The sequence below is a fragment of the Bos mutus genome, chromosome 9 (assembly GCF_027580195.1).
Source record: "Bos mutus isolate GX-2022 chromosome 9, NWIPB_WYAK_1.1, whole genome shotgun sequence".
NCBI classification, from domain to species: domain Eukaryota; kingdom Metazoa; phylum Chordata; class Mammalia; order Artiodactyla; family Bovidae; genus Bos; species Bos mutus.
In genome coordinates this window covers 8795446-8819366 of record NC_091625.1, presented here as the reverse complement: position 1 = coordinate 8819366, position 23921 = coordinate 8795446, and the positions used below count along the sequence as shown (strand labels likewise).

At 43.8% G+C, this 23921-nt stretch overlaps 1 protein-coding gene across 1 annotated transcript in view; it reads left to right on the top strand.

Moving 5' to 3' along the window:
* Positions 1–2594: 2594 nt before the first annotated feature.
* LMBRD1 (LMBR1 domain containing 1) overlaps positions 2595–23921 on the top strand; it is a 132045-nt gene continuing 110718 nt past the window's right edge. The window contains exons 1-2 of the mRNA XM_070376170.1: positions 2595–2781; positions 12114–12290. Coding sequence (XP_070232271.1) covers positions 2707–2781; positions 12114–12290 — 252 coding nt within the window. The 5' untranslated portion in view covers positions 2595–2706. The remainder of the gene's footprint in view (positions 2782–12113; positions 12291–23921) is intronic.

Here is a 23921-nt window from a genome sequence, read left to right as displayed (position 1 = left end):
CAGTTCTAACCATAGCTTCTTGACCGGCATACAGATTTCTCAGGAGGCAGGTAAGGTGGTCTGGTATTCTCACCTCTTGAAGAATTTTCCACAGTTTATTACGATGCACACAGCCAAACAAAGGCTTTGGCATAGTCAATTAAAGCAGAAGTAGATGTTTTTCTGAAACACTCTTCTTTTTTGATGACCCAACGGATGTTGGCAATTTGATCTCTGATATGTCTGCCTTTTCTAAATCCAGCTTGAACATCTGGAAGTTCACAGTTCACATACTGTTGATACCTGGCTTGGAAAATTTTGAGCATTATTTTGCTAGTGTGTGAAATGAGTGCAATTGTGTGGTAGTTTGAACATTCTTTGGTCTTTCTTTGGGATTGGAATGAAAACTGACCTTTTTCAGTTCTGTGGCCACTGCTAAGTTTTCCATATTTGCTAGCATATTGAATGCAGCACTTTATAGCATCATCTTTTATGATTTGAAAGAGCTCAACTGGAATTCCATCACTTCCAATAGCTTTGTTTGTAATGATATTTCCTAAGGTCCACTTGACTTCACACTCCAGGATGTCTGGTTCTAGGTGAGTGATCACACCATCGTGGTTATCTGGGTCATGAAGATCTTTTTCTGTATAGTTCTTCTGTGTATTGTTGCCACCTCTTCTTAATATCTTCTGCTTCTGTTGCTGCTGCTGCTAAGTCACTTCAGTCATGTCCGACTCTGTGCGACCCCATAGACGGCAGCCCACCAGGCTCCCCCGTCCCTGGGATTCTCCAGGCAAGAACACTGGAGTGGGTTGCCATTTCCTTCTTCAATGCATGAAAATGAAAAGTGAAAGTGAAGTCACTCAGTCGTGTCTGACTCTTAGCGACCCCATGGACTGCAGCCTACTAGGCTCCTGCTTCTGTTAGGTCCATACTATTCCTGTCCTTTTTTGTGCCCATCTTTGCATGAAATGTTCCCTTGGTATCTCTAATTTCTTGACGAGATCTGGCCTGGCATTGTCTTAAGTCTCTCCTCCAAGCTAGTGGGCCTTTAGTAGAATAATAGGCGAGCTTAGCAGGGAGAGGCAGATTTTAAGTGACCATAGTGTTTCCTGCAGCTGGTGGGGGGATTTCCAAGTGGCCTCCTAGAGTAGAGATGTCTCTACAATTCACTTTTAGGAAACCACGAGGGCGATCTCTGGAAAAGTGAATGGCCCGCAGGAGAGTCGCATTCAAACATGGGCAAGTTCAGAGAGCAGGAAGCCACCTTTGATGTTACATGTCACAGTAAAACTATCTTCTGTGTTTTCTTCTTCCCTCGTATCATCCAGGAAGGGAGACACTGCATTCCTTCCATTCAGCAGGATTCCAGCTCAAAACAGATCTTGAGTAGGGGATAACATCACCACATAATACATTGTAAAGAGATGTGAGATTCATACATAGAGTTGTGGTTACATTACAAGTATGTTTTGCTCATTTCACTGGTTAACAATGTACCTACACTCCAGTGGACCCAGGCAGGCCATCTCAGGACCATTCCCCGTGCTTCACTTTGGGTCTGTGTGGATTATCTCATTCACTTACAAACATCACTGTGCTAAATCGCTTGAGTCGTGTCCGACTCTGTCCAACCCCATAGATGCCAGCCCACCAGGCTCCCCCATTCCTGGGATTCTCAAGGCAAGAACACTGGAGTGGGTTGCTATTTCCTTCTCCAATGCGTGAAAGTGAAGTCCCTCAGTCGTGTTGGACTCTTAGCGACCCCATGGACTGCAGCCTACCAGGCTCCTCCGTCCATGGGATTTTCCAGGCAAAAGTACTGGAGTGGGGTGCCATTGCTTTCTCTGACAAGCATCACTAGAAGCTGTGATTTCATATAATATGTTCAGAAAGTCAAGTTCCATTAGGGTATGAAGTTATCACGGAAATTCACAGGCATGTAGAGATTTAAGTGTGCTTAGTCACTCAGTCATCCGACTCTTTGCGACCCCATGGACTGTATAGCCTGCCAGGTTTCTCTGTGAATTGGATTCTCCAGGTAAGAACACTGGAGTGTGTTGCTATGCCCTCCTCCAGGGGATCTTCCCAACCCAGGGATGGAACCCAGGTCTCCCAAATTGCAGACAGATTCTTTACCGTCTGAGCCACCATACAAAGACCATAACATCCCATGATAAGGCAGCGTCCACCTCAGCAGCTACTCAGGCTGGGCCCAGGTGCCAGCAAATCAGAAAGTCATTTGGGCAGCTGGGAAAGTCCGCCATTCCTACAACCTGGGGAGGCCTTCTGCTAATTGAGCGGCTCTTTGGCCAAGGAAGGGACTTCCCTGGTGGCTCAAAGGAGACTAGAGAGCTTCCCTTACGATGGCAGTGGAAGCCCCTGAGGCGACTTGCCTCTGTTGACACATCTGCTGCTAAGCCCATGGGCGCCTGGGCGTTTCCGGTCAGCAGCCAGTTACGTGACGTCGCCGGGAGACCACGCCCTTCAGAACCCAGCCCCGCCCTGCTGCCGGCCGTGCGTGACGTCACGGCGCCCGGACGCGCCCCGCCCCCGGCCGCTGTCGCCAGGGGCTGCTCCCAGCGGGTCTCCTAGGCAACCAGCGCTCCGCCCCTCCGCCCCTTTAACCTTTAGGGTGCGCGCGCGCCGCGTCCTGCGCCGGTTCCTCCCTCCCTCCCCCCTCTTGTCCCCCCTTCACCGGGGCTGTCCCGGCCGGAAGCGAAGATGGCGGCGGCGGCGGCGGGCGCGGCGTCCGCCGAGCTGGTGATCGGCTGGTGCATCTTCGGCCTCCTCCTCCTGGTAGGGGAGGCGCTTGGCATGACCCGGGGTCTGGCCGGGGGACGGGGGCGGCCCCGCCGCTAGCCGCCGGGGCCCCGACTTCCTCGTCCCGCCCCTCCGGCTCCGGCGCCCGCCGCGGAGGCGCCGGGTGGGGGCGGGCCGCGGGAGGGGCGCGCCGGCTGCCGACTGCGGGCGCGGGGTGGTCCCCGTGGCGCAGCCAGTGCCCCAGACCTGGGCCCGAACAGAGGCCCCTGCGCACGGGGGAGCGGGGCGCCTAGAGGACAGGCCCCGGAGGCAGGCAGCTCCGGCCTGCGCGCGTCCCGCGGGCGCCGCGTCGTCGGCCCACGAGCCGGCTCTGCGCTCGGAGCGGCTCCACAGTGTCCCCGCTTTTAGGGCCGTGGGGTTCGCAGCCTTCTCTCCCCCATTGTACGGTACTGCCTTGGTGACGTGCGTTCTGACGGTGGCTTTCGCCTTCCTTCCTGGTTTTTGATGGCTGAGACACCTGTGCTGCGGAGTTGGGGCCCTGGTTACTTGCAGGGTCAGGGTCTGTGTGCCCACCTGTCTGACCTCAGGGTGCCTCCATCCCAGCCGCCTGACTCCTGCTTATCCAGGCAGCAAAACATGGGCCAGGTGGCCTAGCTTTTATTTCCGTAACCCATGTTAAAACCCTTTTAATTGGGAGTTCAGTTTATTTCTCTTCGTTCCCCTCCCCAGTCTCACTCTTCCTGGTAGTCTTCAGCCCAACCTGTTGTTTCTTCAGTGTCCCGAAGTATTAATGCCACTTGGCAGTAGGAAAACAACAAAATCAAACAAACAAAAAAATCCAGTTTACTTGTTGAAATCAAATTTTGCCTCATTTTACTTTACTTTCTAGATTCTGTTACCGTGTCTGCAATCTGTATAGTATGTTTTTTTCTTGTAGGTGTTGCAACAGAAACTGCCTCCTTCCTGCAGTGTGTGAAATCTTGAAAAGGCTTCTTTTGTAGCCTTTACCACATGCCCAGAAAGTAATAATGCCCTTACCTTGGAACATGGTTTTTTCTGTTTGGAGAAAGGGAAAAGACCTAAGTTTGGCTTTGGTTTCCACAGCCTGTACTTGGGCTTTGACTATTGTATTCACTTGACTTTGTAGGGGAACAAAATTTGGCACCCCAAAATGTGTCTCTGGCATGGGGATTAGTTTAGACTGGTGATTTGTAAGAAATGGAAGACTCAAGAAATATTTCTTTTTACATCTGCCTTAGCCACTGGAAGAATTTGGATCAGGGCCCTGTCTCCAAAATAAGATTTATCACCAGAGATACCTGCAAAGAATGTGGGCTGGGTTTGGTGGGCCTAGAGCTCAGAGAGTACCTCTGTGTCCTTTTGTCCCTGCCTGGCCCAGCAAAAGTAAAAAGTTTGTTTACTAAACTTTAGCTTTCTACTTGCATGTGAAGTGCCGTATTCCCAGTTCAGGTCCCAAGCCATCACTTCCAGCATCCTCTGTCTATAGCTGAAGGTGGTATTTAGAGTGAGGGCTTTGGCCATTTTGTTAAGTTTTCTTGGGTATCTCCCCTTTAGAGTATCAGTTCAGTTCAGTTCAGTCTAGTCGGTCAGTCGTGTCCGACTCTTTGCAACCCTATGAATCGCAGCACGCCAGGCCTCCCTGTCCATCACCAACTCCCGGAGTTCAACCAAACTCATGTGCATTGAGTCGGTGATGCCATCCAGCCATGTCAAACTCTGTTGTCCCCTTCTCCTCCTGCCCCCAATCCCTCCCAGCATCAGGGTCTTTTCCAATGAGTCAACTCTCTGCATGAGGTGGCCAAAGTATTGGAGTTTCAGCCTCAGAATCAGTCCTTCCAATGAACACCCAGGACTGGTGTCCTTTAGGATGGACTGGTTGGATCTCCTTGCAGTCCAAGGGACTCTCAAGAGTCTTCTCCAACACTACAGTTCAAAAGCATCAATTCTTCTGCACTCAGCTTTCTTCACAGTCCCAACTCTCACATCCATATATGACCACTGGAAAAACCGTAGCCTTGACTAGACTGACCTTTGTTGGCAAAGTAATATCTCTGCTTTTGAATATGCTATCTAGGTTGGTCATAACTTTCCTTCCAAGGAGTAAGCGTCTTTTAATTTCATGGCTGCAATCATGATCTGCAGTGATTTTCGAGCCCCCAAAAATAGTCAGCCACTGTTTCCACTGTTTCCCTATCTATTTCCCATGAAGTGATGGGACCAGATGCCATGATCTTAGTTTTAAGAATGTTGAGCTTTAAGCCAACTTTTTCACTCTGCTCTTTCACTTTCATCAAGAGGCTTTTTAGTTCCTCTTCACTTTCTGCCATAAGGGTGGTGTCATCTGCATATCTGTGGTTATTATTTCTCCTGGCAATCTTGATTCCAGCTTGTGCTTCTTACAGCCCAGAGTTTCTCATGATGTACTCTGCATATAAGTTAAATAAACAGGGTGACCATATACAGCCTTGACGTACTCCTTTTCTTACTTGGAACCAGTCTGTTGTTCCATGTCCAGTTCTAACTGTTGCTTCCTGACCTGCATATCGGTTTCTCAAGAGGCAGGTCAGGTGGTCTGGTATTCCCATCTCTTGAAGAATTTCCACAGTTTATTATGATCCACACTTTCAAAGGCTTTGGCATAGTTAATAAAGCAGAAGTCAATGTTTTTCTGGAACTCTCTTGCTTTTTCCATGATCCAGCAGATGTTGGCAATTTGATATCTGGTTCCTCTGCCTTTCCTAAAACCAGCTTGAACATCTGGAAGTTCACGGTTCACGTATTGCTGAAGCCTGGCCTGTACAGTATGCTGCTGCTGGTGCTACGTCGCTTCAGTTGTGTCCGACTCTGTGCGACCCCATAGACAGCAGCCCACCAGGCTCCCCGTCCCTGGGATTCTCCAGGCAAGAACACTGGAGTGGGTTGCCATTTCCTTCTCCAATGCATGAAAGTGAAAAGTGAAAGTGAAGTCCCTCAGTTGTGTCCGACTCCTAGCGACCCCATGGACTGCAGCCTACCAGGTTCCTCCGTCCATGGGATTTTCCAGGCAAGAGTATGGGATACATGTTATTAAATATTTGATTTTCTCCTGTTGATCTAGCTCATGTCAATTTAATTGTTAGACCAGGCAAAAGAAAAAGGAAAAGTAAATTTCTTTCTTCCTGACAGTTTAGAGGAAAACAAAGGAGCACATAACCTGTATCAGAGTTCAGGGAGAATAACTTGGCAATTATCAACAAATAAACATTTCAGATACAGCAGTTATGCTATAAATTGTAGGAGGATGCAAATAAAATGTGACCTTTAAGAGGGCCTGAAGATAGGTGGGAAAATAAGAATTCTTGAAACAGGTCTATTAAGTACTGAAAACCAAAGCATGATTTTATAAATTAAATAGGACTTGAGAGAATAAAGAACAATTTTGGGAGAAAGTGGAATAGAGGCAAAGTTTGGATAGAAAAGGAAGGGAAAGCTTTTAAGTTGGTGAAATTACAGCTGCTGCTGCTGCTAAGTCGCTTCAGTCATGTCCGACTCTGTGCGACCCCATAGACGGCAGCCCACCAGGCTCCCCCGTCCCTGGGATTCTCCAGGCAAGAACACTGGAGTGGGTTGCCATTTCCTTCTCCAATGCATGAAAGTGAAAAGTGAAAGTGAAGTCCCTCAGTCGTGTCTGACTCTTCACGACCCCATGGACTGCAGCCTACCAGGATCCTCTGTCCATGGGATTTTCCAGGCAGGAGTACTGGAGTGGGGTGCCATTGCCTTCTCCGGATATTACAGCAGTAACAAAATAAAATGAAAATAGAATTAACGGTTTGAAATTAGATGTTAGAATAGGACTAAATTAGCAGTGAGGGCCATTGTTTAATTTTCTGCAAATCTCTTTTAATTTGTGGATTATTAGATGAGAACTGGATTCTCGTGTGCTTCTGCATCCAACCTTTAGAGAGGTTACCATGAGATTTTAGTGATACGTAGTTGGAAGCAGAGTATCTTTTAGGTCATTGTGACGTTGTTCTTTATAATATTACATCAAAACTCAGTAAGTAGCAGCTTCTTAGTATGAAATATGGGCTTTGAAACCCTATCAGTGAACTTTTGTTCTTTCCCCTATAGATGGTTTTATAACATGATGCATTTGGTCATTTAGAAAATAACTGGTTCACCGAGCTAAGCAGATCTTCGAAATACGGATATATTTCATTACATAAATCAAATATCACATCCATCAGTACCACCACTGTACTTGTCAGAAGAAATGTCTCAGAAATAAGTATTGAGAAATTGCCAAGCTCACAGTCTTGGATACGTAGTCATTTGCGCTTTCAAGTGAAAATGCTGTTTCTTGGAAATAGTGCCTCCTTTGGCTTTCAGCTCTTAACATAGGATACTTTTCCTGGAGACAGCCATCTCTACTTGAGCACATTCACATTTTCCTCCATGGATTATTAAAAAAGGCATGGGTTAAAGTTTAATGAAGTTGACATTTACTGCTTTGTCGATTGTAGTTTTAAATAGTCTTTTTTTCCTTCTGTGAGTGTGTGGTGGTTAAAAAAATAGTCACTACTGGCATGTTTGATTCCATTGTTTTGATTTGTGCTTAATTGGCCAGCAGTTTTCCCCACCATTGGGTTTCCCTGGTGGCTCTGCTGGTAAAGAATCCACCTGCAATGTGGGAGACCTCGGTTCCATCCCTGTTGGGAAAATCCCCTGGAGAAGGGAACGGCTGCCCACTCCAGTATTCTGGCCTGGAGAATTCCATGGACTATATATAGTCCATGGGGTGGCAAAGAGTCTGACAGGACGGAGTGACTTTTACCACCATAACTTATGTACCACGAGTGCAAATATCAATGTGGAAATATCAGTGTAGTAGTATTGTGAGAACAGTTTTCAATTTGCAGTTCCCCAGAAAGAGTTGTGGGACTGCCCGGGGTCTGGGGACTTAACACTTTGAGAACTGCTGCTAATCACCTGTTAAAGATTCAGAACACTGAAATTGACAGCTTTTATAATCTTGGGCAAACAGGATGGGCTTCATTTTCTTCTGTCACATAAGGAAAGGTTGGACTTGGCTCCTCCAAGCCTATACTTTAACTGTCCACATTTACTATATCAAATCTGAGCCCTTTACTCTAGTCCCCACCTCCACAGGATTGTCAATAATTTGGCTTACACCATCTCTCAAATTGCATTTCCTGTAACTGTATAAGGTTGAGTCTCCGTTTCTTTAAAGCAAGTTTACTTTTGTTACTCCAAGTGAGGGGATCATCTGGGAACTTGTTAGAAATACAAATATGGGGCCCCAGCCTTGCAGAATCAGAATCTGCAGTTTGACAAGATCTCAAGTGGCATGTGTTCCTTGATTCTCACTCCTGCCTCTGCCCAGGTACTTCTCCACCTTGACTGCTCATTACAGACACCTGGGGAGTATTAAAAGCCCTAATGCCCAAACCAGTTAAGTCAGAATCACTTGGGAGGGGTTGGGGGCTGCTCTGAATCTTTCCTTATGACTGTTAGCAGAATTATATATTAGTTTCTTTCATGAAATTCTCTAAAATGTTATTTCATATGACATTTAATAATAATTGCTGCTCTTTGTTGAGCAATTACTAGCCCAGGCACGGTGCTAAACTCTTTACATTCAGTTCCTATAACCTGCTATGAAACAAAAATTCTTATCTTACAGATGAGGACAGTTGGTTTATTTTATAATGTAATAACTATTGATAGATTTAACCTGAAAACAAAAAGCTCTTTGGGGTCTGTTTTAATAAAGTTTCCCCAAACCCCTAAAAGTTCGGGATCCTCTGGCTGAACTGTTTGCCCAGGTTGCCCTTTTCCTGCTCGACTGCCTGTTATTGGCAAGCTTCTTCCTCTGCAATAGTACCCGCTGCTTCAAACTTTGTATAAGTGCAGATCTTCTTCAAGTCCAGCAAAAAGTTTATTCTGCGTTTTGTTTTAGCTGTTGCTAAGGATAGAAAGGCTCATCTTCCAGTGACTTCCAAAATAATTTGGGGAAAGCTATATTTGTCAATTTAGAAACAAACACATGAAATATTATTATAAGTAACATTTTATAAAAGAATATTTTCCAAAACAAAATGAAATTAGTAAATTGTTAAGAATTTGAATAAAGGTCTTTTTCCGACCTTTTTTCCTCCTTGCCTCCCTACGTTTTCTTTTATTTCTTTCTTTCCAACATCCATGTTCTGAAGTGCACATTTTTCTTTTCACTTTATTTTTTCCTGCTGTTCTGACACCAACTGAAATGTTAATAATGTAAAGAAATTACATGCAACAACTTGGATGGATTTCAAATTCATTAAGTTAAGTAAAAGAAGCCAGACTCAAAAGACATACTATGTAAGTACACTGACATTCTAGAAGAAGCAGAAGCTGTGGGCATAGATAATAGGTAGTGGTTCTCAAGGGCTAAGGAGTGGTGCGCTTAGTCACTCCATCATGGCTGACTCTTTGTGACCCCATGGACTATAGCCTACCAGGCTCCTCTGTCCAAGGAGGTTCTCCAAGCAAGAATACTGGAGTGGGTTGCCATGACCTCCTTCAGGGGATCTTCCCAACCCAGGGATCGAACCCAGGTCTTCTGTTTTGCAGGCAGATTCGTTACCAACTGAGCCACCAGGGAAGTGGAGAGAGGGGTTAATTATGGAGGGGCAAAGGAGGTTTTTCTGAAGTGATGGAACTGTTCTTTTCTGTTGATTGTGTCAGGAGAATTTAGAAACTATAACTAGTTAGGTGGTGTTCTTAGTTCATTTCTGGCTCCTGAAGTATGATACCCGAAAGGGAAATAATGTTACATGAAAAATTAGGTTTGCCTATTGATGAGTGTTGAGTCAGCAGACACAACCAAACCAAAGATCAGGAGAAGGGAGAACACTGGGGGTCTTTGCTAAGCCAGTCCTCATCAGCAGGATTGGGGAAGTTTAAAGCTAAGGGTCATACATATTCATGATGGGGCTTGGGTGGTAGACAGAATCCAAGGAGGGTCAGAAGAGATCAGCATCATCCCTCAGGTTCCAGTTGATCTCGTAGTTGAACACTTCAGCACAATCTTTAAAACAGACCTGGAAGTTTTTACAACTGATGTACTATCTTTGCTGTAGTTACTTCTCTTGCTTGATAGAGTCGTTTGTTTCTGCATCATTTTGTTCCCTCTAGATCTTTAATTACTGAGATCTGTACAAGGGCAAGCATTGTGGCCAGGCTTAGATCACCAAGTAGCTTACGCCAAAAATGGCTTCTCATATGTCAAGAAAGCCATGCCTGGATCTCTTTCTCTAGGGAACCCGTACCTTGTCTGCACCAAAAGTTAAATCTTGAAAATCGTGAAAGGACAGAACAAAGCTTGTGTCCCAGAGCTTTTATAGAGCTTACGTAAAACCTTGGTTCTCAAGTTTGCCTCAGATTGGGATCCTCAGTGCCGATGCCTAGAGAAGCCTCAGTCTCTGATGAAAGTGATTTGGGGGAGGGGGGGTGCATAAAGAAATTTTAAGTTTTTACCAGGGGGATTCTAACACAGCCAAGGTTGAGAATCACCCATTTAGGATCTGGCTGCCATCCCGCTATGATTGAGTAAAGCAGAGATTCTCGAAGTGTAGTCTCTGGACCAGCATCAGCCTTTCTGGGAACTTGTTACAAATACAGGTTTTCTGGACCTTCTCCAGACCTATTGAATTTGAAACTGCTATAGTGGCTCTTCAGAGAATTCTGATGCCAGAATTTGAATTCTGATGCTAAAGTCCTTTACTCTGTGTTAATTTCTAGAAAGATGTTGGTCCATTAAGAAGACCTGATGGATTACAGATGTCAACCTCAGTACCTCTGAGTGTACTTTTTCCCCTGGAAAGTTCCTTGAAATGCACATGCATCCATTTTCAGTGTTCATTCTTCTTTGTTTGTGTGTGTTAGTTGCTTAGTCGTGTCTGACTCTTGGCAACCCCATAGACTGCAGCCCACCAGGCCCCTGCGTCCATGGGATTCTCCAGGCAAGAACACTGGAGTGGCTTGCCATTTCCTTCTCCAGCAGGAACTATAGAAAGAAAGAAAGTGAAGTCGCTCAGTTGTGTCCAACTCTTTGCAGCCCCATGTACTGCAGCCCACCAGGCTTCTCTGTCCATGGGATTTTCCAGGCAAGAGTACTGGAGTGAGATGCCATTGCCTTCTCTGTCTTCTTTGTTTAATACCCTTTAAAATGTGAATTACAGTATAATATGTTGATTGCATGGTGATTGTTGACAGTTAACCTTTAGCTGAATGATATTCTTGAACTGTCACAAAGGGACAGAAGTTAATTTCAGTTTGGGTGGTGTTTTGTGATGCTTCTGTAGTAAGAACAGGATAGAACAACTTTTTTTTTAATCAACTTTTTTTTTTAATTGAAAGATACTTGCTTTACAGATTTTGTTGTTTTCTGTCAAACCTCAACATGAATCAGCCATAGGTATACATATATCCTCTCCCTTTTGAACCTCTCTCCCATCTCCCTCCCCATCCCACCCTGCTAGGTTGAACCCCTGTTTGAGTTTCTTAGCCATATAGAAAATTCCCATTGGCAATCTATATTGTAATATAAGTTTCCATGTTACTCTTCCCATACATCTCACCCTCTCCTCCCCTCTCCTTATGTCCACAAATCTATTCTGTATGTCTGTTTCTCCATTGTGGCCCTGTAAGTAAATTCTTCAGTACCATTTTTCTAGATTCCATGTATATGTGTTAGAATATGATATTTATCTTTCTCTTTCTGACTTACTTCACTCTGTATAATACGTTCTGAGTTCATCCACTTCATTAGAACTGACTCAAAGGCGTTCCTTTTTATGGCTGAGTAATATTCCATTGTGTATATGGACAACAACTTCTTTATCCATTCATCAGTTGATGGACATCTAGGTTGCTTCCATGTTCCGGCTATTGTAAATAGTGCTGCAATGAACAATGGGAAACAACTTTCAGTTACATCTCCTTTAGCTTGGGAAAATGTATAGGGAAAAGTATTCAGAGCTAGTTATAACTGTAATGTGTCAACCGTTAATGGTCATACTGTGTTTGCGAGCAAATATGTAACTGAGCACTGTTATCAACAACCTTTGCTTGTTTTTTTGGTGTCTTGGCACCCCAGTGATGATGTACTGCTTTAATGAACTTGGCTTTGAAAATGATAAATCCTGACTAAGTTTATAAGGGGTAGGGGACTTCTCCATGCACATCCGAAAGCATCTTTACTTGGCATAAAGTTTCCCACAAGGAACTTTAAAACACATTCTAAAATCAGTATTAGAGCATAGATAGGGCAGTAACAAAACATTTCTTTCTGTCTGTTTCAGGCTATTTTGGCGTTCTGCTGGATATATGTTCGCAAATATCAGAGTCAGCGGGAAAGTGAAGTTGTCTCCACCATAACCGCCATTTTTTCTCTGGCCATTGCGCTGATCACATCAGCACTTCTTCCAGTGGATATATTTTTGGTTTCTTACATGAAAAATCAAAATGGTACATTTAAGGTAATTATTTTGTTCTTTCATATTCTTGGCAATTAAGTATTTAATTAAATGTGTAGCAGTGCAGTGTGTGTTGTGTTTTATTGTTGTCTCTGGGAGTAAGTGAGAATGGAAATGCACACAGAGGCTGAAGATGTGACAACTAATGTGGAAGAGACTTTTCACTGTTTTACAACCATCTAAGTCCTTTTGTTAATCAAAAAATTTGCCAACTGATCACAATAGGTTTTATTTTTGTGCCTGTAGTAGCTCCCTTGAAGTCTGACTGGATTTCTATTATCTAATTAAGATAATTTAGAAGGACCTTTGTTAGTGGCAGATTATGGTCTTCAATTCTATGTCATGTTGAAGACCCTGAGTCACTGTGATGCAGGCTGCAGACAATCAGACCTGAGTTCTAGTCTTGGCTCCTCACTACCTAGGTTGTGTCTTTGGCCAAACTGAACTTTTTGGACTTCATGGTCCTTATATTTAAAATGCATGGTGTTAGACTGAAGGCTTCTGAGTTCCTTTTCAATTATTTAGATTACTTTTACATTTCTTATTTAGTGTAAACTCTGAGATAGAAAGTGTATTTTGTTTGTTTCTAGGTGGTCAGTGTCTGACACATAGTAGGTACTTAAATATTTGAATGAAATGTTATTTTAGTTATCTCAGTAATGCATGGTTCCAAAATAACTTCCTGAATTGGGCCAACTGGACTTAAATAATTTCATAATTTTTTTGAGTTAGGTTTGGCTAGATTCCAGTTGCTGCGAAAACTGCATTTCTTTTCTATAGGTTAGTCATTCATTTAGCAAGTATTAACTGAGGTCTTAGTATGTGCTGAATGCTGTAGAGAGATAGAAACTAGTGTCCATAGAGTACTTAGTGTGTGCCAGACCCTCTCCTAAATGGTTTACATATCTTAATGTCCCAACAACTCAATGAGGTAGATAGTGTTATCTCTGTTTTCATAGAGATGGGCAGGAAGCCAAGGTTCAGAGAGGTGACATAACCCATCTCAGGTCTGGGGTTTGAATATGCTGTTACTGGGATTTCCTATATGCAGTGTATAATTATTGTTTGAGCAGAGAGTTTTTTTAATTTTTAAATTTAGAATATTAGGTTTGTTTAGATTTTGTGGAATTACATTTTCATCTGGAAATTTCTAAAGTATTTTAATGAAATTATGAGCTTTCCCTTAGATCATGTAGTTGTTCTGGGACCATACTAAGTTTAGTAATCACTTTTTGGATACTAGTTTTTTGTTTTATTTATTTTTAATTTGTGAGATTACATTATACTTGTTTAAATAAGACTTTAGGAATTCACCTGCCTACAGAAACAAAAGTATTTCCCATTAAGACTTATGACATTTATTCTATTAAATGCTTCATTAGAGAAGAAAATGTATAGCTGTAGTTAGTGTGCTTATTTTATGTTTGTTAAATCGACTTGTCTCCTGAGAAACCTGCATGCAGGTCAAGAAACAACAGTTAAGAACAGACATGGAACAATGGACTGGTTCAGAATTGGGAAAGGAGTATGACAAGGCTGTACGTATATTGTCACCCTGCTTATTTAACGTCTATGCAGAATACATTATGTGAAATGCTGGGCTGGATGAACCACAAGGTGGAATAAAGATGGCCAGGAGAAATATCAACAACCTCAGATAATGCAGATGATAACACTCTAATGGCAGAAAATGAAGAGGAACTAAAGAGCCTCTTATGAGGGTGAAAGAAGAAAGTGAACAAAATGGCTTAAAACTCAACATTCAAAAAACTAAGATCATGGCATCCAGTCCCATCACTTCTTGGCAAATAGATGGAGAAAAAGTGAAAATAGTGACAGATTTTATTTTCTTGGGCTCCAAAATCAATTTGGACAGTGAATGCAGCCATAAAATTAAAAGACACTTGCTCCTTGGAAGGACAAAGCTAGACAGCATATTAAAACCCAGAGATATCACTATTGACAGGTCTATAGTCAAAGCTATGGTTTTTCCAGTAGTTATGTACAGATGTGAGAGTTGGCCCATGAAGAAATTTGAGCACTAAATAAGTGATAGTTTCAAATTGTGGTGCTGGAGAAGACTCTTGAGAGTCCTTTGGACAGCAAGATCAAACTAGTCAATCCTAAAGAAAATCAACCCTGAATCTTCATTCAGAAGGACTGATGATGCTGATATTGAAGCTCCAGTACTTTGGCCACTTGATGTGAAGAGTCGACTCATTGGAAAAGACCCTGATACTGGAAAAGATTGAAGGCAAAAGAAGGGGGTGACAGAGGATGAGATGGTTAGACAGCATCACTGACCTCAGTGGGCATGAGTTTGAGCAAACTCTGGGAGAGAGTGAAGAACAGGGAAGCCAGCGCTGCAGTTCATGGAGTCATAAAGAGTCAGACAGGACTTAGTGACTAAACGACAACAAAAATCTAAATGTGGCACCAATATTTAGAAGGGAAAAATTCCATGTTAAGGTTTTTCCTCTCTTCTTTAAAAACTTTTTCATTATCGAGGGATTCATTCAGCAATTGTATGGCCTTTGTGATAGCTTACGGTGAACGGTGTTAGATTCGTGATCTCCAAAGATTTAGCTTCGGGACCAGGAACCAGGCTTGATCACTCAAGAGCTTTTGTGTAGCAGAGTTTTATTAAAGTATAAAAAGGGACAGAGAAAGCTTCTGACACAGACCTCAGAAGGGGGATGAGAGTGCTCCCCTCGCTAGTGTTAGCAAGGGAGTTATATACTTTTTTAATTGGTTATTACAATAAAAAGAATGTTTCAAGGTGGTAAAGATCTTACTAGACCCACTCCTATAACTTACATTTTAAGATAACAGGTTAGCCAGGTTTTCAGGAAGAGAAACTGTCTTCAAGCAGGATACGTTGTTGTTTTATAATCCTTGGTACAGAGTTTAAAGTGAGTTGTTTGTTATGTAATTATCAGTTCTGGGCTTAAAGAAAAAAATGTTTTATGTGACTGAGGAGTGTAGACAAAAAAAGATGTTTGTCCTTTCCTCCTTCTTGAGAATTCCAGACCCCTGTTTCCACTTTGAGATCTCTAGACTCCTTTCTCCTCCTCGGGGATCCCAGACTTCTTATCAGCCTGCCTAGGAATTCTGTCCTTTCATTCCTTCCTTTTCTTTTAGGAGAATTATGGTGCCAAGGGAAAGGGGCGTTGTTTTCATTGCATAACTACTTCCTGCTGTTGAGGGGCATAGTCCCTAAATTGTTGAAGCAACGTATTCTGCTAAACCCTCATATGGAGGGTCTCTGATCTGCTAAACCCTCATATGACTGGGCCTCAAGTAATAGTTGGAGGAGGCTGTGGCACTCATAGGAGCCTGGTCAACCATTTGTAACTTAAAAGTTTTCAGGCGGTTAGAAACAAACCACATTTTACAGTTACAGATGTAAGGCAAAATAGTCATTAAACCAAGTTAAAACATAATCATAATTAAAAGTTACATTATGTCCATAGTTAAGGTACAATATGTTATACCAGTCCATCTTAGGATTGCTGGATGTCATCACAGAGTTGAAGAAAGTCTTTTCCTTGAAGTGGAGAAACCTACTCTGGGAAGTCTTTAATTGATGAGAAGGGGGAACGCTCCACAGACCCAGCAGTTTTGATTCCAGTATTATGGAATGCAGTGTAGGAACGAGCCCAGGACAGGAAGGCGTTGTCTTAAGGGTCAAATGGCAGACTCAGGACTTCTGGAGTCAGCAGAAGCAAGCCATGTCGATTCTCAGACTCATGTCCGTTCTTGGCTCAAACACCGGCTTGTTTGACTCAAAGGCTGGGTCAGGAGTTAACCTCCCAGTAATGTCTGTTGAAAAGGCTGAAAGCTGAGTCACATAGTTAGTTCTAAGGCTTTAGTATCTATGACAATATCTGTGTGCAAAACCAGTCTGTCATTGAGGTAATCCCATTTTTGGGGGCAGTTCATACCCTCATTATTAAAGGTATGGGTAAAACTAAACCAACTATCTTGTGTTTCCTGAGTTAGCTTACCAAGATGCCTCTTAATAACGTCATTAGTCTTTTCAACCTTTCCTGAAGATTGGGGTCTCCAGGAACAGTGTAAGTGATGCTCTATTCCTAGAGCTTTCGACACTCCTTGAGTTAACAGCAGCTTTAAAGATGGAGCCATTGTTGCTCTGAACTTTAGAGTCTAAGATCCCACTTACATCATGAGAAGTCAGTACATTAAGATTTCGCCCATTTATAAACTTAGGAGCTTTAGGCATTAGCAAAACAGTAGTAGCAATTACCCTTAAGCAATGTGGCCATAGCCTTTTTTCAGTAACAAACAAACTAAACTCAGATTCTGTGGGCAAACTCAAAGCGGGAGCCTGCGAGAGAGCAGTTTGAAGAGCCTTAAAAGCCCTTTGAGTCTCTGGGGACCAAACCAGCTTGTTGGTTTGGGTCTGCTGAGTCTCAGTTGTAAGTGTATATAAAGGCTGGGCAAGTTCCCCATAACCCAGAATCCAAATGAGGCAATAGCCTATAATGCCCAAGAATCCTCTCAATCATCTTAAAGTCATGGTAGAGGATGATTTAGTATAGATTCAATTCTAGAAAGCAAACTTCAAATCAATGACTGAAAAATATTTGGTTCAGTCAGAAATTTCAGACAATGAAGTATCAGGATTAGGCACTTACTATTTGTATATCTTGAACAAGTCTCCAGTTATCGTTTGACTTCTTTTTACACCCAAAATAGGAGTGCTGCATGGACTGTTACAGGGGATTAATAGTCCTTGTTCCTCTAAATTTTCAGTGATGGGTTTTAACCCTTCCTTAACCTCAGGTTTTAATGGATACTGCTTATGATGTGGAAGTAGGTGAGGGTCTTTGAGTTTGATAGTGACAGGAATAGCATTTTGTGCTTGACCTACAGTTTTTACATCAGCCCACACTTTAGCATTTACATTTTCTTCAGTTATAAGAGCAGGCTCCATATTCATGAAAACAGAGGCCTGGACCTTGTTTAGTATATCCCTCCGCAGAAGGGGTGGGGGGAGCTCTGGCACGGTCAGAAACGTGTGAGAAAATAGCAGAGCCCCAGTTGCAGCTTAAAGGATGACTGAAATAATAGCGTTTGGCTCGTCCAGACAGCCCCATTATGGTAGTGGATCAGGAGGAAAGTGGACCAGGGGCTTCAGTGAGCAGAAAGTTGCCCCAGTGTCCAAAAGAGGTCGATGGGTTGGCCCCCACAGTTATTAATACCTGGGGTTCCTCAGGTGTAATTAGGACGGGAGCTTGTGTGGGGACCCCCCGGGCACCTTCAGTCCGGGTTATCTTGAGAGTCCGACCCCTGAAACCTGTGCCTCTGGGGCAGTCTCTCCTCCAGCGTGGTCCCTTGCAGGCAGACCGGACATGGAGCTGGGGTGGCTTAGAGGCCTGAGGGCAGTCCTGCTTGAGGTGCCCCTCCTTTCCCTAGTAATAGCAAGCCCATCCCTTTTCACCTGGATCCCTCTGGGCATTCTTCTCAGGCTGTTTGAGAGCAGGTCTAACAGTCATGCTGGGGCTTTGGTCTTTCCCTGGTCTTTTTTTTGCTCGTATTTTCCTCATATTCTCTACCATAATACACCATCTGAGCCAGCTGCAACAGTTTAAAATTTTTAAAGACTGATTTGGTCCAAATGCCTGTTTTTGTAACTTATGGTGGATATCTGGAGCTGAATGAGTGATAAATCTTTTAAGATCATTCCTCCCTCTGCACTTTCAGGATCAATGTCAGTAAACTTGTGGAGAGCCTCCCATACTCTATCTAGGAATTACTAGGAGTTTCCTTCTTTCCCTGTTCTATATCAGCCAACTTTGCACAGTTTAAAGCCTTAGTGTGTGCTCGCTTGAGTCCTTGAAGGTTACTTCTTGCAAGGACTCTGATCCTACCTTCCTTTATCCATGTTATAGCCTCAGTCTGGCAGAGTTATGGGAACTGCTTGACTCCCAGTAGGGAGGACGGCTATTTCATGTTCGCTTTTCCCCCTTGTCTCATGTTCAAACCATTTATCTCCAAAAGCAGTAGCTTCCCCCAGAACTTGAGCTCTCAAGTCAGGAGTCGGCGTCAGTCCTAAGACATACCCTCTAAATAGTCTCGACCGCACTGGGGCTGTTTGAAATTCTGCCTAGACTGAGGCAGCCCCTCCTGGAAGGGTGCCCTGATTCTCAGCCTTGAGACTTGAGTGTAGTTCAGTCGGGAGCCCCAGATACAGGGGCAAAATAAGAGGACAGGAGGGAGCTGAAGGTTTCACACCCAAGTCTGCACTGTTAGGACATAAGTCTGGCATGTCTCGAGAGAGACAAAGAGCAACACGTATGGCACTGCTGCCTGTTACTCTTGTTTTCTACGGAACTGGTCTAGTTGTAAAACAGTATCGTAATTGAGAGACCTTTTAACAGGCCAGCGTTTCCCCATCTTCTAAAGGATACTATGGCCATTCAGTATCACAGATCAGGCGTGTCTCTTTAAACTCTGGGTATCAAACTTGTCCCAGTTTTTTAAAATACATTGTTAAAGGCGTGGTTCTGGAACTGTTAGCTCCCATCTGTGAGAGAGAAAAAAGTGGCATCCACAGCTGTGGCTTCTTCCCATCAGAAGTGTCTCTTCCTGCTCTAGATGAGGGTGTAGACAGACTCTCCACCAAAATTTTCCTCCCCTGGTCGGACTTAAGTCCGTCTCTTACCAACGCGGGCATCTTACTCGTCCCTCCCGGTTGTACCACCGAGGAGGGGTGGAGGTGCCCCAGAGGTAGGCCTGATAGCATCCCAGACTGATTTCCAGTTTCTTACCACCAAGACATTTGTTTGACTTGCCAGAGTAGTTCCCGGAATGTTTCCCAAGCTAGTACTACCAGGGGAAGCCTCCGTCTTGTGTGTGCCCGGGCACATTCCTGGGTACAGTGCTGACCGCAGTAGAAGCAGTGAGTCATAAAGGGACAAACAGCAACCAAGATGTCCCTCCTGAGTGTCACCACGCCAGCATATGTGATAGCAAAAGGGTCAGCCAGGGAGAAAAAAGTGGTTTTTGTCCTCAAGCCACTAGGGCTAATCCTTCCAGTTCATGTCCACAGATTCTACAAAAGGAGTATCTAGGGAGTTGAGACAAAAGTCATCAGAGAGCCTTCACTGGTCTGCTAAGAGCTGACACTACCAAAAGAAGCCCATTGTAATTCTAATCTAACCACATTTTGCAATTCCCGATCTGTGTCCTCGAAAGCCTCATGGCCACCAGCAGGGCTTCTCTCCATGTAGATAGGAGACACAGCCATGACAGAGACTCACTTTCAGGTCGCTGGCTCCTGAGGCCGGCAGCCAAGAGAGTGCCCTCTAGACCGAGACGTTTCTGGAGCTGCAGCTCCACCTTGCTCCCAAACGTGTTCTTGGAACTTTTGGCTCCTAGCAAGGCTAGGCGCTTCCATACTTGGGGTCTAAGTAAAAGTACATAGTAACAGCATGGATCACAAGTCCCTTGAAAGTCTATGATCAGACAGATTGTTAGTAGCTCTGATTCCCTACACACTTAGGAAATGGTCAAAGAGACCAGGAAAAGGTGACTCTGAAGGGAAAGTTCTGTCCACATGCTTTGCCCATTTCTGGTGCTCCCCTTGCAAGGACGTTGGGTGTCTCTTGGCATTGGCAGGTCAGTATAAATATAAACTCCTGATAAGATTCCCCTTTGGGGGGCTGCCTTCAGTCATTACGAGAAACCGTGAAACTGCAGAGCAGGGCTCAATGCTTGCTTCATGCAGGGCGTATCATCCATTCATACAAGCACACCGTAGAGTTAGTAAAGCAGAAAACCTGTTTACTGAGAAAGCAGAGAGACAGCTCTCAGTGTTCTTACTTTGGCCTGAAGATCCTGGACCAGCCCCCAAGGTGATGACTTATGGTGAACAGTGTAGGATTCATGATCTACGAAGAAGAAGAATTAGCTTCGGGACCAGGGATCAGGCTTGATCACTCAAGAGCTTTTGTGTAGCAGAGTTTTATTAAGGTATGAAAAGGGACAGAGAAAGGTTCTGACACAGACCTCAGAAGGGGGATGAGAGTGCCCCCCTCGCTAGTGTTAGCAAGGGAGCTATATGTTTTTAATTGGTTATTACAGTAAATCAAAAGAATGTCCAAGGTTGTAAAGATCTTACTAGACCCACTCCCACAATTTACATTTTAAGATAACAGGATTAGTCAGAAGGTTTTTAGGAAGGAGAAACTGTCCTTAAGCAGGATACATTGTTGTTCTATAATCCTTAGTACAGAGTTTAAACTGAGTTGTTTGTTGTGTAATCATCAGTTCTGGGCTTAAAGAAAAAAAAATGTTTTATGTGACTAAGACTAAGAAACGTAGAGGGGAAAAAAAGATGTTTGTCCTTTCTTCCTCCTTGAGAATTCCAGACCCCTATTTCCACTTTGAGAGCCCTAGACCCCTTTCTCCTCCTCAGGGACCCCAGACTTCTTATCAACCTGCCTAGGAATTGACTCATTTGTTTCTACTTTTCATTTACTTATTAATAGTTGTCTCTGTCCGGAGAAGGCAATGGCACCCCACTCCAGTACTCTTGCCTGGAAAATCCCATGGATGGAGGAGCCTGGTGGGCTGCAGTCCATGGGGTCGCTGAGGGTCGGACAGGACTGAGCGACTTCACTTTCACTTTTCACTTTCATGCATTGGAGAAGGAAATGGCAACTCACTCCAGTGTTCTTGCCTGGAGAATCCCAAGGACGGGGGGAGCCTGGTGGGCTGCCGTCTATGGGGTCGCACAGAGTCGGACACGACTGAAGCGACTTAGCAGCAGCAGCAGCAGCAGCAGTTGTCTCTGTCTAGTTATGTTTATTTTTAGCCAGCCAAAAGCTTAGGTAAAATACCAGTTTTTCCCCAATACTTTGATGTATATATATTGATGTTTTAAAATATTCTTTGTTTCCCTTTTTGTCTTTTCTTTGTTTTGGAGCACTGGCTGGGGGACTAGTGAATTTCCTAAGAGTTGTCATTTGAAGCTGGCCTGTGCTAATAGTTAAACGAGAACTGAAGAGACTTTCAAAGAACTATGTCTGGTAAACTGTAAAGAGTATTTTCTCCAAAAAATTATTAATGAATTCTCTTGAGATGCTTAGTAAAAGACAAGAGTATTTAAACATTAGTATTTAAGACCTAGTTTCAGACTTCATGCCGGAGCTGTGAATTTAGGTGTCTCAGGGTAGAAGTGTGCCATGGCATTTTTAATCTCTTTCGTCCTTATTAAAATGTGCAGGTTGTTGTTTTCCATGATGAATTATGTTGTGGCCTAAGTTTTACAAAGTGCATTGCTTATTCCTAAATGAATATGTCTGTCATCTGAGTTTCTCAGTTTCCACCTCGGATGTTGACGCCTCTAAACTGATTAGGAACCTGCTTATTAGGTACAGTTGTTTGGAAACTCGAGATTTCAAGGCCTGCTGACATTGGGCTTAGGAGCTGAGGACACCAGGCAGGCAGTCAACTATACGTTCTCTGTTTTGTCTACTTTACCTTCCTACTTATTTCTGCCTTCCTTTGGTAAAGGGTATATTGTGATAAGGTCTGAAATATTTCCATTGACCTCTTTTTCAGCTCCTGGCACTATGAATGTTTTTCGCCAGATAATTTCATTGTTTCTAGTTTTTCTGTGTAATAATTAACTTCACAGATTAAAAAAAAAACAAAAACACAAAACTGTAAAGAATGGCTGAAAGTGTTCTATTACAGTGCCTTGTGTAGTTGGCCAATAACTTTGGCTCATGAAACATGCAAATTGTGCATGCTCAGTCACGTCCGACTCTCTGTGACCTCATGGGCTTGGCCCTCCAGGTTCCTCTGTGCATGGACTTCTCCAGGCAAGAATACTGGAGTGGGTTGCCATTTCCTCCTCTTCCTTCCTGACCCAGGGATCAAACCCACATCTCCTGTGTTTCCTGCATTGCAGGCAGATTTTTTACCACTGAGCTAAAGTGTACTAATAAAAAAAAAAATCAGAAATAGCCATTAACATGAACAAATATTCTTTATTTTATACAGTGTATAAAATTAGTTAAGACGTGTTAACTAATTATATTAACTAATTAAAATTAGTTAATAACTAATTTTAATTAGTTAATATAAAAATATTTGTTTTGGTAGCTAAAATATTCATTTCTTCCTTCCGTCCATCAGTGATTAATCTCTTTATGGCCTGAGATTATCAGGTGTTTGGGTTGAACGCTCTCCTATTGCCTCATTCCTCCTCTCAGATGCAGATAATTGGACCTTAGAACTTTGTGTTCTTACTACACCTTAAATGTATTCATGCACTTAGTATTTGCTAAGTATGTAATACAGACCTGACAGTTGTAGGCGCTAGAGACAGATGCTGAAAACCAGTGAGTCCACCGCTCTCAGGCCGCCTACGTTCTCTGAGGCCAGACCAGCTCGCTTCCTAGTGCTCAGTTCTGTGAGGACGCAGAGCAGACCAATGTGAGCGTCCGCTCAGCGGTGGGTGTTGAGGTGGGAGGGGGAAGGCCAGACTGCTGCAGAGGGTCCTTAAGGTGAGACCCGAGTGAAGCAGCCTTCACAGAGATGCCGCAGCAGGACAGCGGCCCTCGGGGAGACGTGCATCTGGTCTGCTGGACTGCAGGGTGGCGTTGGGTTGTGCTGTGGTACCAGCTGAGGTCAAGAGGAAGGTGGGGACCCAGTGTTTTTCCCTTTAGGTCATGTCTATGGGTTTAGATTTTCTTCTCAGTGCAGTGGGAAGTTAAGGTTTTAAAAAATAAAGTTGACTTGGGATTAGAGTGGTGTTGGTGAAGAAAAGTGATTAAAGTCGGCATGTATTTTGGAGGTAGGCTGCGTGGCCTTGCTGATGGATTAGATATGGGGTTGAAGGAAAAAGAAAACCGAAGCAGTGATGCCTAGGACACTTTAGAGCAATAGGGATGCCTGGGGAATAATAAGTTCTGTGTGTGCACGTGGGCAAGTGAGTTCAGTTCAGTTGCTCGGTCGTGTCCAACTCCTTGCAATACCAAGGACAGCAATATACCAGGCCTTCCTGTCCATCAACAAATCCTGGAGCTTGCTCAAACTCTTGTCCATCGAGTCAGTGATGCCATCCAACCATCTCATCCTCTGCCGTCCCCTACTCCTCCTGCCTTCAATCTTTCCCAGCATCAGGGTCTTTTCTAATGAGTCAGTTCTTTGCATCAGGTGGCCAAAGTATTGGAGTTTCAGCTTCAGCATCAGTCCTTCCAATGAATAGTCAGGACTGATCTCCTTTGGGATGGACTGGTTGGATCTCCTTGCTGTCCAAGCGATTCTCAAGAGTCTTCTCCAACACCACAGTTCAAAAGCATCAATTCTTTGGTGCCCAGCTTTCTTTATGGTCCAACTCTCACATCCATACATGACTACTGGAAAAACCATAGCCTTGCCTAGACGGACCTTTGTTGGCAAAGTAATGTCTCTGCTGAGGGGATGTTAGAAAAAGAGCTGCATTCTGGACAGGTTACCTTCCAAGTGCCTGTCATATATATTTAGGTGGTGCAGTCAAGTGGCGAGTTAAGCTCCAGGGAAACCTTCGTGGTGTCTGGAAGTCATCAGCCTGTGGATGGTATTTAGAGCTGTGGACAGACCCGTAGCTGGGGAGAG